The following is a 12931-nucleotide window of genomic DNA, read 5'->3' as shown; positions in this document are numbered from 1 at the left end:
CACAGAAGCAATGGAAACAGACCTTCCTCATGTTGAAAATAAAATATTTAAACTAAATATTTCCCTGAAAATAAGCTCCATCTTTCTCACGTTTTCATTTCTGAAATGGAAAGCATCTTATATTTGATGTCAATAGGTCTTTGCCGTTTGCAACAAGCCAGTCTAATGCAGTGCCCTTGATCAACAGTGGGAGTCAGCATGCATCAACGGTGGCTGCTGACGGAAACTGGGCTCCGTTTTTAGCCAACACCCTCCCTTTCATTTTAACTTAGACTTGAACACCTCAAAGTCAACCAAAATGCCTTCACAAACATTTTGCAAAGACATGAAAAGACATGACGATGTGTGCAGAGGACTGCCAGGCAAGACAAAGAAAGACATTCAGAATGTATCAAAGAATTTTCAAAGCTGAAAAGAGGTTGATGTATGTTGTAATCATCTGTCAGGCACCAAATAACACTTCCAGGAGACTTTCAAGAGAAGAGAAAGAAAGAAATGGAACAAGAGTTTAACCAAACAGTAAACACAGAGTAAAACCCAGTATTCGTCAATGTTTCCAAACTATGAGATGAGTCTTAAGGATGTTGAAGTAGATCGTGAGCAAGGCGGTTGGTCAGTCTCACCAGTGCTGGGCATGACTGCCAATGGTCAAAACTGGTTTACAGGGGTCTCTAGATTCAAACTCAGAGAGCTGAACTCAGGTTCTAAATGTGATCCTGGAGGAAAAAGGTGTGTACAGTTTAAACACATTAAATTTATGCTATCAATAGACATTTTAAAAAAATGTTTTAAAACACTATTTCACTTTTTCTGTAAAAATGTTGCTACAAAATTCATGATGCCTTTACAACTGTGACATGTGGAATATGACACTGGAAATCTGCCATGTTTAAGTCCTAAGAGTATCTAGAAAATGATACTTCCTTCTGGGAGAATACAGGAACTATTTTCTGATAACTACATCGACAATCCAACTGAATAATGTAATTACTTCACATGATGTAAATACAGTGGAATCCTTCTGAAAACACACGGAAAATATATCTGGAGATTTATATATGCATCAGATCTGTGCAAACTGAATCTCATTTTAAATGGACCAAAAAACCTAGTTTCCTAAAAGGATTCTGTGGCAGTTCCTTTTCTTCCGTGATGGGAATAATCACTCCATATTTTCTTTTTTAGACGCAGACTTTGGAATGGCATATTTTCTCAATGCAAGGAAAGGGAGAGCTGGGCAGGGATAAGCAATGTAAATCCCCTGAAAAAATATCTGCGTTGTTGAAGGCCATGGGGGCAGCACCTTGATGAAACAGATCAAGACCTTGTTTATGCGGCAACTACACCCTCTATAATGCAGACAGGTTTTTAAACAGCCTTTACCGAGTTTGTTACAACACTGCTTCTGCTTTATGTTTTGGTTTTTTGGTCCCAAGGTATGTGGCATCTTAGCTCCCTGATCAGAGATCAAACTTATACCCCTGCATTGTAAAGCCAAGGCTGGACTGCCAGGGAAGTCCCCTGAGGGGAGATAGTTTTTTAAAAAATAATATAGAAGTGCTATGAAGAAATGAGTATAGATGTCAGAGAGAGGCAGGAAGAGAGAGTGTGCGTGTGTGTACACATGGGAGATGTGTGTGTGTGTGTGTGTGTGTCTGTACACACAGGAGATACGTGTGTGTGTGTATACACAAGAGATGTAGGGTCCTAGGCTTTAGGTCTAACCCGGTGGGAGAAGGGGAATCACTGGAGGTTGGAGGACAGACATGGTGGAAAGATTCTGACTTATGACCAGTAGAAATAAGAGGAGAAATATCAGTATTCTTCACCGTTTGGTAGTTTGTGCTTAGTCACTCAGTTGTGTCCGTTTGCTAGTTTACTCTTTTTCTATTCACACAGGCTCATGATCTTCAAGATCTTAATCTCCTTCACTGAAATATCTAAGCAATGGAAAAAGAATCCCAATAAACAGAAGAAAAAGAAAAATGTCTTTCTAGTCATCAACTTCCTAGGAAACAATACGAAAACGTTTTCTCAGACTAATTACTTTATCTTCTTTTTTCCTCTGCTATCTTTATTACAAGAAAACTCTCATTTCACTTATTTTCATTCCTTCAAGAAGTAGCTCCTTATAACTCATATAGCCTTTTTCAGAGTACTACGAAACATTCCAGAAGGAATGTTGTTTTTCTTTTATTAATCCTTATCATCACCACTATAAATAATTAATACAGGGCTGTATTTCCCAACTACCTCTCAAAAGATGTACAAGCCTTTGACTCCACTGGGCCAGCAGAAGGGGAGACCAATACAATCCCTGTTGACAGCTGCTTCTACAGCACTGACCCTTACTGGGTGAGAAGAAGGTGTTAAAATTGCTTACTTCCTAGTAAATAAAATTCTGAGAAGATCAGTTAGACAGGGGGAAAGAAAAAGCTCTTTGCTGATCACCCAAATTATTAAGAATCTTTTTTTGCTACTTCTTGGTTCTGACCCTACGTGCATTCTCACATTCTTCTCTATTTGTTTCATGTGCTAAATATGATTATGCCCTGTCCTTTTACATTCTTTTTGATGTCTATTCAGAATTTATAATTTCTAAAACCTGTACAGATGAGATTTCATTTTAACAGCCAGCAAAGTACCTGCCCAGAGAAGGCAATAGCACCCCACTCCAGTGCTCTTGCCTGGAAAATCCCATGGACAGAGGAGCCTGGTAGGCTGCAGTCCATGAGGTCGCTAACAGTGGGACATGACTAAGCGACTTCACTTTCACTTTTCACTTTCATGCATTCGAGAAGGAAATGGCAACCCACTCCAGTATTCTTGCCTGGAGAATCCCAGGGACAGGTGAGCCTGGTGGACTGCCATCTATGGGGTCGCACAGAGTCGGACACAACTGAAGCGACTTAGCAGCAGAGCAGCAAAGTACTTGCCAACCAATTGGAGTGGAATTTTGTAATTAAGAAGGAAAATGTTGGCACTTTCTTGCCAAGGAAAAGAATACATGTATAAACTCTGGGCAGTGAAATAACTGCTAAGAAATGAGAATAATCCAAGTCCTACTGGGCAAACACAGAGAAGTCAGAGGCAACTCAGTATGCTGGGTGGTATGTGAGATCTGGACTCCAGCTCTGCCTTCTTCTAGTTATGAGACTAACCTCACTGAAGGCTATTGCTGAAGCTGAAGCTCCAATACTTTGGCCATCTGATGCGAAGAGCTGACGCACTGGAAAAGATCCTAACGCTGGAAAAGACTGATGGTAGTAGAAGAAGGGAGCAACGGAAGATGAGATGGTTGGATGGCATCACTGACTCAATGGACATGAGTTTGAGCAAGCTCTGGGAGATGGTAAAGGACAGGGAGGCCTGGCGTGCTGCACTCCATGGGGTCGCAAAGAGTTGGGCATGACTGAGTGAGTGAACAACCACCACCTTCCTGAACCTGCCCACATTTCCTTGCAGTAACTAGAGGCCCTGCTGTGAGGATCAGAGGAATAACATATACACACGGCTGGCAGAGCACCTGGGATGTGATGCTCAATAACTATTCGCAGCTGTGAGTATATAATCAGTAAGTAAGTTTTGTTTCTCCTTGTAGGTGTCAAATCTAGATCTGAACAAGGCTGGATGTTAGAAGTCTAGAGAGGAATTAGGTAAAGCAGCATGTAATCTGATATCTTTGTTAGAGAAAGCTGGAATTAAATAGGCAAGGGAGAGACAGTATTTCCCCCACAGATAACTTACAGTAAAACAGAAAACAAAGCACTTTTATCATGTGGAGGAATTGACTCCTAACTAGGATGGCTGCTGCACTACTATGATCATGGGAGAAGGTGTCTGTGCATGCGTGCTCAGTTGTGTCCAACTCTGCAGCCCCATGGACTGTAACCCGCCAGGCTCTTCTGTCCATGGGACTTCCCAGGCAAGAACACTGGAGTGGGCTGCCATCTCCTCCTTCAGGGATCCTCCTGACTCAGGGATCGAATCCAAGTCTCCTGTATCTCTTGCACTGCAGGTGGATTTTTTACTATTGAGCCATCTACACTTCCACCTTTGGGAAAGTTAGTTGAGAAATAGTGATACAACATTCAACCTAATACAAATATCAACCTTCCTGAATCAATATTCAACCCTGTGCCAATATCCCTCTCTCTCTTTATAGACCTCTCTAATGATTCTTCTGAACACTGTCGAGTTGAATGTAGTGTGCCGCACCCTTACCACCATCTCTATTTATAGCCTGGAGTTATTTCTGAATACTGTTGGGCACAAATATCAACTCAGTCCAGATGAAACTTCAATTTAAGAGCAAAATTGTAAGACGATGAATCAGAGGCTTAGAGAGAAGGTCCTATTATATTTTTTTGTTCAAGGTCACCTAGAAGGTCCAAGCCATCTTTTTCACTCTGTTTTCAGGGGTGAAACTTCAGCAACATTGTGAGCTCTGTTTTAGCCTCTGCAGCCATTCCTCAGGCTAGGCTGTCTAAACAAACAGGGTCTGGCTTCACTGGGATCAGGGAAGCGAAGTGACTGATTAGCAAAGTTTAAGATTAGCAGTGAAGAGTGCTTCCCTGGTGGTTCAATGGTAAAGAATTTGCCTGCCAATGCAGGTGACATGAGTTCAATCCTTGGCCCAGGAAGAGCCCACATGCTGAACAGCAACTAAGCCCCTGTGCAACCGCTATCAAGCCTGTGCTCTGGAGCCTGGAAGCTGCAACTACTGAAGCCCTCTCACCCTAGAGCTGTGCTCCGCAATAAGAGCAGCCACCACAGTGAGAAGCCTAAGCACCTCAACTAGGCAGCAGCCCCTATTCGCTGCCAACTAGTGAAAAGCTGATCTGAAGCAAACGAAGACCCAGCACAGCCAAAAAATAAAGATTAGAAGTCAAAGCAGAATCACAGTTATAAAAGAGAGAATACGACCCCATGTGCTCTTCAACAGATGGCCCGGAGTGAGCTGAGAGGGACACACACACACACACACACACACAAGTCCCAGCCCCTGCGCCATTCCTGAAAAGCAGCAATCCATGCAACTGTAGGTAAGAAAACACGCCTCCCAGAGTGCATGTTGCTTACATCTGGTAGCCCACAAGAACACTCTCCTAATAAAATAAATGAAGGGTCTCTTTATTTTAGATCTTAGGGCAGGTGAACTTGATGTCTACCCTGTTGTTCATGTTCTTGACGAATGATTATACGTTAAGTTGTTCTCCAAACTTGCCAGGCAACAACTATGAAAATGTGCCACTATACCCTCATGAGAAGGTCCTAATGCTTGAGTACATGTGGAGTTTCTCACATCTGGACTCACCAGGGCACGTCATTTGACTCTACCCTGTATGGATTCAGAGCACGCCTCTAATTAGGACTTATAAACGTTAGTTCCTAAGCACCTGGGCACATGCAGAGGTAAGACTCCATTCCTCTGATACCTGGACCCAAACTGGACACAAGAAAACTCATCACCACCACCACCACCTTCATCATCACCATCATCACCATCATCATCATCTTCTTCATCTTCGTCACTACTGTCACCAGAAAGTGCGAGGAAGAGGAAGGAGAAAGGACTGTCGTACATACTACCGTAACAAAAGCAAAAAAAGTCATCAGGAAACAAAGGAAAACAAGGAGGAGGAAAGCTTTTACAACCGCTGGCCTTTTAATTAAATCGTAGGCTACAAGTTTTGTCTACTGATATGCAGAAAAATAATTCACCTACATTATATAAAGGCCAGGAAACACTTGCTGGGAAGGAGGGCAGTGGATTAACGGAGTTTGGATCCTGCTTCTCTCTAAGGGGCTGAAAAGAAAGTGTCAAGGCCTAACTACTGGCCAGAGGTAAGGTATCTGCTCACTCGACCCCTTGGTCTGGCTGTAGCTCAGCTATGATCAGTAATGGCACACGAAGTGGAAAAGTGGTTCTGTGAGCCCCAGCTCTCAAATACAAGCTGCCACAGTCTCTGAAATTCATTTGTTATGAGGAATGATATGTGCCCTTGATTTTGAAAACTGAGTGACTTCTTATTTTCAGGAGGAAAAGTGAAAAGGGAAGAAAGGGCCTCATAATTGAGCCACCCATACTTTCTGACATGACAGAACCCTGGCAGAGCAGGGACTCCGGGCATGAGCCTACCCAACTAGTTAGATACATGGGTTAACAGCCCCAAACAGAGCAACACAGGTAACTGAGGTCAGCGTCACATGACAGTTCTTCCAAACTGTGTTAATCTCCTTTCCCTGCACTGCAAACACGCACCCACCTCTCCTACTGCGTAAACAAGTACCTAGGAGAGTTCCTTAGGAAGGAGGGTCGTCTGCTGGGGGCACTCCCACTGGGGGAGACGGAGAGTAAAGGTGGTCCTGTGCCAGGGGGTCTCTGTCGGGAGGAGCTGGTGGGCACGGCTTGAGGGCTACTGGCCGGGGCGGACAGGCCTGGGGAGCTAGACAGGATGGAGGTGCCCGAGGATCGCGAGGCAGGAGCAGATGCAGACCCCGAGGGGTGGGTGACAGTGTAGGGCCGGTACCGCGGAGACGAGGGCTGGCTTCCCACAGGCATCCCGGCAGGGCCAGGCGGCCAGAGGGAGGAAGCAGGAGGCGCAGCCGCCTGGCTGGCTGCCCGGGAGGGGGCGGCCAGAGGCGGACTCATCATTGGCACAGAGCTCCAGACACTGGTACTGGGAGCTGGGCTAGTCTCATAGAGGCTAAATGATTTGAGAAAGGGAAGAAAGAAGAGAAAATTGAAGAACCGCTTGAGATAAATAACTAAAATGGAAAATAGCATGTTTTTAAAGAACTGTATAATTACAATCTCATATCTCTAAGCATTCCAGTATACAGATCTTTTAGAGACTCATCGAAATAACTGTAATCTAACTGCCATGCTGATTTAGAAGCCAGACTTACAATATGAGAAAGCCTTCTTTACAAAGAACATACTCTATACAGCTATTTGTTTCTAAAATTTAATTTACCAACAGCCTAACCATGGAAAGTCAAAGAGACCCATCTGGAAAAGACCATGTTTCCTCAGTGAGTCAACCACACCCCCAAACATAAGACATGCCATAATCTGCATGATTCGGGCCCCTGAATGAATGCTCCTTTCTCCTACGTACTTCATGGCTATTTTACCACCAGTAAGATGTGCAGAAAGAACCACACTGACCTAGATAAAGAGCTGGCCCCGAAGGAACCCAGGTTGCAGAACATGGGGCTCGTTCCTGGGTTGGAGCCGGTGGTCAGCATGAGGTTTCTGTCTGGTGACCGAGCTGTCGCTGCAATTGGCTGAGAGGTGGCTGTCAGGCTTGCAAACGGGTTTTCATCTCTGGTCTGAGTAGACATCATTAGCACTTCCATTAAAATCTGGCCAATCAAGTCCTTAAAATCAGAGAACACTGTTGGAAAGGCAGAATAAAGAGGAGGTTATACATGGGTCTTCATACACACGGTCCTTGAATAAGCCAGAGATGTGCAATGTGCTATTTTGGACTGGATTCTTGAGTAATAAAAGCCACCAGTAGAAAATGTGGGGAAATCCAAATAAGGTCTGGAGTAACAGTAATATCTTAGCTCTGACAAGTATACTATGATTATGGAAGATGTTGACGTTAGGGAAAACTGAGTGATGTGTGCCTAGGAACTACCTCTACTACCTCTATAATTTTTCTGTAAATCGAAAATGTTTTTGAACAGAAAGCTTATTAAAAAAAAAAACAATTTGGAGCCCAGTCTATGAGAATCACTGCTGATATATATAAACTATAAAAAGAAGCTACTCCCAACTACAGAGGTTAGTTTATCACACTGGAAATATGAAGTACAAAGTTCAAAGTATTTTATGAAGGGTCTAATATTTATTTGCCACCTGCCCTTCTGGAGCAGATTCTGTTCTCTAGCCTCCTTCTGATTCTTTGCAGCTCTCGATTGTTATAGGTCTTTTGTTGTTATTCAGTCACTAAGTTGCATCTGATTCTTGGGACCCCATGGACTGCAGCCCACCAGGATCCTCTGTCCATGGGATTTCTCAGGCAAGAATGCTGGAATGGGTTGCCATTTCCCTCTCCAGGGGATCTTCCCAACCTAGGGATTGAACCAGAGTCTCGTGCATTGGCAGGTGGGTTCTTTACCACTTGAGCTACCAGGAAAGCCCATATTAAATATCACTCAATAAATAAAATGTCTAACCCATGTAAATCTTACCTGATTTGTTACTAAAAATTACCAGATAGATTTGAGAATCCTAAGATTTATAACAATAAGTGGCAGGATTTTGAAACTCATGGTTGCTAAGCTCAACTCTATAGTCACAATTAACAAGAACCCAGTAAAATCAGAAATAAACTATCCATCTACCTGGAACACGAGACATTTTTTTTGTTTGCTGTGAAAGATAGGTAGCAGGGAAAAGGAAATGCAATCTCCTTGACATTCATTCACTCATTTAAAGTATATCTACTGAAGGATTATGAAGGGCAGGTGCTGCAAATACATGGGGGAGCAAAACAGACAAAAATCCCACCATCAAGGAGGTTGTATTCAAGTAAAATGCAAAAGAAGACTCTAGTGAACTTTCCCTCCATTTTCTGTACTCCAAAGCAGGGGTCCCCATACCACGGACAGATATACGGTCCGCGGCCTCTTAGGAACCGGGCTGCACAGCAGGAGGTGTGCGATAGACAGTGAGCGAAGCTTCATCTGTATCTACAGCTACTCCCTCCCCATCACTCACATTACCACCTTAGCCCTGCCTCTTGTCAGATCAGCAGCGGCATAATAAGTGTAACTTGCTTGAATGGTCCCAAAACCATCCCCACAACTTCATCTGTGGGAATACGGTCTCCCATGAAACCAGTCCCTGGTATCAAAAAGGCTGGGAACCAGTGCTCCAGAAGACTGCTGTAGAGAAGAATGAAGAGTGCCCTGCGATGCTGATCTCTTGCCAAGTTTTATTACTTTAAGTGTGGTTTAGTATAGCCTCTTAAAATAGAATCCTTTAAACACTGCAAAATATCAGTATGTTTTAGTTTGCTAAAGCAATTTAACCAAGCACATTTACTCCATTGTCTACATGTGACCCGGGAGGCACTTACAACAGGTTCCGGTCACCCTCTCAGGATCCCTGCAGACCACCCCGCATGCTCCTGCCTGGAGTATAAGAGGCCCTAATGCTCTCTCTAAGCACCTTCTTATTGCAAACGAAAAAACTTCAGCCCTGAGACAATGGAGACTATTAACTGATACACAGTTTTCCTTTGGAGAAATCATTTTTTTAAAATTTATCAATAAGTGGAAAGTAGACAAACAGCAGTCTTCATCAAGAAGTATCCCTGTAATCAGAAATACAACCACAGAGCAAGACAAGGTATGTCGACAGCAGAGAAAGACAAAAGAGTTCCCGTTCTGTTTTTCTACGAAAGGCTCTGAAATGAGACAGTTGAGCCTGATTCCTACCTTCTTTTGGGTTCTGCTTAAACTGTGCAGAAAGAGAAGAAAGGAAGATCACATCCCTGTCCCGGTCCTTCCAGGAGACACGGAAAATCTTACAGACCAGCTGTAAGGCCTGCTCTTCAGATACTTCAGAACCTGATGAAGGCTCCTTGTGGGGAAGAAGATTTGGGGGTTAATTTCAAGCAGTAGGAGGTGTGAATTAGACTTTAACAGAAATACCTAATTCTGATTTAATCCATTTACAAATAAGGATATTTTAGAAATGCAGACAACTATACACCTACTGATTAAAGGAAAAACAAACTTGTTACTATGACTTCAAAGTTATAACCTGTTGGTCTCATGAGCTTGTAACACATCATATGGCAGGGAATACAAAACAGCAGGACTGGTATCAGGAATCGCCAAGGAAGACATGTGATGAAGGATGCATCATTTATTTCCCATTTATTATTCCCATAAGTCCCATTTATTTCCTTTTCTGAATGCTAAAAGACCTGGCTGACATTTTAGGTATATAACCGATTTTTCTCTAGAAATTTTTCCACATTTTAATGTTTCTCACTATTTTCCACCACAGATAGAAATAACATCTATAAAGAACTTTGTAAGATTCAAACACCACAAAATAAAGCACTGCATCACTAAGAGGCTATAGTCCAACTTCTAATAAAGCTGCTGAACACTAATAACTTACTAAACAGAAAGGGATGCAATTATCTATGTCAGTTCTATACCATGACACATACACACAAAAACCAAAAATGTCTTTTTTTAAATATAGGGAACTAAAGTTCAGAAGGTAACAAAAAACCTCCTGTTTCCACTCATTCTTGCTTTAATTCCTGATCATCTTCCTCAGAATGATGACTTACCTGCTTAAGCAATTAAAAATCAACAGAAAAAATTCAAATATGCTCTAAATTCATTGCTATCATTTACGGATAAAAAATGCACCTGAAACAAAGATAACTGAAGGATTTTTATCAGGTGAAAGGACGAAGCTATACTTCCACTAATAAGGGTGATCAAGGCTACCCATATTTCTTCAAAAGGAAAAAAAAAATCACCTAAATAGGATCTGCTGATTTGGCATGGCCCTCTCTAACAGACTTTTACAGACACAAGACATGAAGCAGTGCTTATTTATACTATGCGTGTGAGTGAGTGCTTAGTCACTGGATCATGTCCAACTCTTTGGGACCCTATGGTCTGTAGCCTGCCAGGATCCTCTGTCCATGGAGTTTTCCAGGCAAGCATACTAGAGTGGAGCAGGTTGTCATTTCCTGCTCCAGAGGATATTTCCAACCCAGGGATCGAACCCACGTCTCTTGCGTCTCCTGTATTGGCAGGTGGATTCTCTACCCCTGTGCCATCTGGGATGGCATTAACTGTACCTAAAAACAGAAGCAAGGGCTTCATCTCTTACCAACCTTATCGCTCAGGCTCCTTTTTTCTCTTCGGTCATTTTCATCAACCTCCATATTTTCGATTCCTGAATCCACATCCACCTGGGACATGCTTTAAGTATAAAAGACAAATCAGTCTTTTACCTTTGATAAACCCACCCCAATATCATAGCTGCTGGCTGAGGAAGTTATCGTTTTTTTTTTTTGGGGGGCTGCACCGCAAGGCTTGCAGGATCCTATTTCCCCAACCAGGGATCGAACCCAGGCTCTCAGCAGTGAAAGCACAGAGCCCTACCACTGGACCGCCAGGGAGTTCCCTGAGGAAAAGTTCTAAAATATCAATCAAGATCAGTCAGGAAAGTTAAATAATAAAGATTCACCTTTTTTCTCAATAATTATTAAGAGCTCTTCATATACTAGGATATAAACATTCCATCTATCATACTTACTGAAAATATTTTTCCCAAGTGGTCATTTCCTTAGGCTCACTTTCAAAAACAAAAATTAGAGCAAATTTTCTATACATATTACTTTTAAATGATACACAATCAAGCAGAGCCTGATTGCAAAATCTAGTTAAGTACATACATTATTTTTTCTCATATTAAACAATTGCCCTAGCATCATTTATTGAAAGGACTGTTCTTTTTACAGTAATATGAAACCATTTATGTCATATGTCCAGTTATCATACTGTGTCCAGCTGTGTGCAGGTCTCTTTATGGATACTAATTTCCACCCCATTAGACAATCTGTCTGTCCCTAAGCCATACTCACTACAACTTCACTAATAAGCCTCTGATCTGCTAGGTCAATGCCTCCACCTTGCTCTTCTACCTCAAAAGAGTCTTGGCCATTCTTGGTCCTGTGCTCTTCTACACATACTTAATGATCATCTCGACAGGTTCCTTTAAAATACTGTTGGGGTTTTGACCAGAGCTTTACTGACTCTAAAGATCAAACGGGGTATGCTATGGATCTATCCCTGGACAAGGGATGTCTCTCTAAGTAACTAAGGTTTTCTTTCCATAAACTTTTCTAATTTTCTCCATAAGTCTTTCACTTCTTTTGCTAAATTTATCTCTAGGCACCATATATTTTAAAATAAAATTGTGACTGGTACCTTTTTAAAAACTAAGATTTCTTATTTTTTGTTGCTTGTGCATAGTAATGTTAACTAATTTTAGATATAAACCTCTCATAAGCTATTTGTTTACTTATGCAGTGGATTTCCTAGGTTGATAATCATTTTATCTCCAAATAGTAACTTTCATTTCTTGCACTCCAACCCTAACTTCGATTCCTGCATTGGGTAGGGTCCCATGTTGAATAGAAGCAGAAATAGCAGTCTTCTGTGCTCTTATTTCTGACTTTAAAGAGACTGTTTCTAATTTCTCACCACTGAGTACCAGAGTTGTTGTAGTATTTCAGCAGATGTCCTTTATGGTAGTCAGAGTAAGAGGCTACAGTGTAATAACACATACACTCTGCAATCTTAGAGGCTTAACACTATAAGGGTTTATTTCTTGCTTACGCAAAGTCTGATGAGAGTGAAGCATCCTTACTCCATCTTTAATCTATGCCATCTGCAATACACAGCCTCCAAGGTCACTGGAGCAAGAAAAGAGAGGGATGGAGGAGGAACATCGGCTCAACTGCCTTCACCCAAATGTGACACATGTCACTTCAAGTCTACGGGACAGACCTAGTTACTCAGCCCCAATCTAACTGCAAAGGAGACTGGACATTCAGGGGAGCATGTGGAATACTTGGTGAACTCTGTCTGTGCTCTACAGTTTAAGGATGCATCTTTCTGTCTCCTGTTTGCTAGGATTTTTATCTTGAATCGATGTTGAGCTTTTCTATTTAATGTACAATGGGGTGGATAATAGTTATAGACTTTCTCATGTTAAAACACCCTTATATTCCTAAGAAACCCAAGTTGGTCATGAAAGTGAAAGTGAAAGTGAAGTCGCTCAGTCGTGTCTGACTCTTTGCGACCCCATGGACACCAGGCTCCTCTGTCCATGGGATTTTCTAGGCAAGAATACTGGAGTGGGTTGCCT

General features: G+C 42.2%; 1 protein-coding gene across 2 annotated transcripts in view; it reads right to left on the bottom strand.

The window, feature by feature from the left end:
• UBE4B (ubiquitination factor E4B) overlaps positions 1–12931 on the bottom strand; it is a 122717-nt gene that overhangs the window by 51843 nt on the left and 57943 nt on the right. Inside the window, exons 4-8 of one of the 2 annotated variants that reach the window (XM_040263387.1) lie at positions 10890–10977; positions 9460–9604; positions 7175–7403; positions 6294–6710; positions 5439–5588 (exon numbers count right to left, since the gene is read on the bottom strand). In XM_040263387.1, coding sequence (XP_040119321.1) covers positions 5439–5588; positions 6294–6710; positions 7175–7403; positions 9460–9604; positions 10890–10977 — 1029 coding nt within the window. The remainder of the gene's footprint in view (positions 1–5438; positions 5589–6293; positions 6711–7174; positions 7404–9459; positions 9605–10889; positions 10978–12931) is intronic. The other variant, XM_040263388.1, reaches the window with a different exon arrangement.

This window comes from Oryx dammah, unplaced genomic scaffold, assembly GCF_014754425.2.
Source record: "Oryx dammah isolate SB20612 unplaced genomic scaffold, SCBI_Odam_1.1 HiC_scaffold_21, whole genome shotgun sequence".
Taxonomy (NCBI): Eukaryota; Metazoa; Chordata; class Mammalia; order Artiodactyla; family Bovidae; genus Oryx; species Oryx dammah.
Note: the sequence above shows the minus strand (reverse complement) of the source record. Positions and strands in the feature narration are given on the sequence as shown.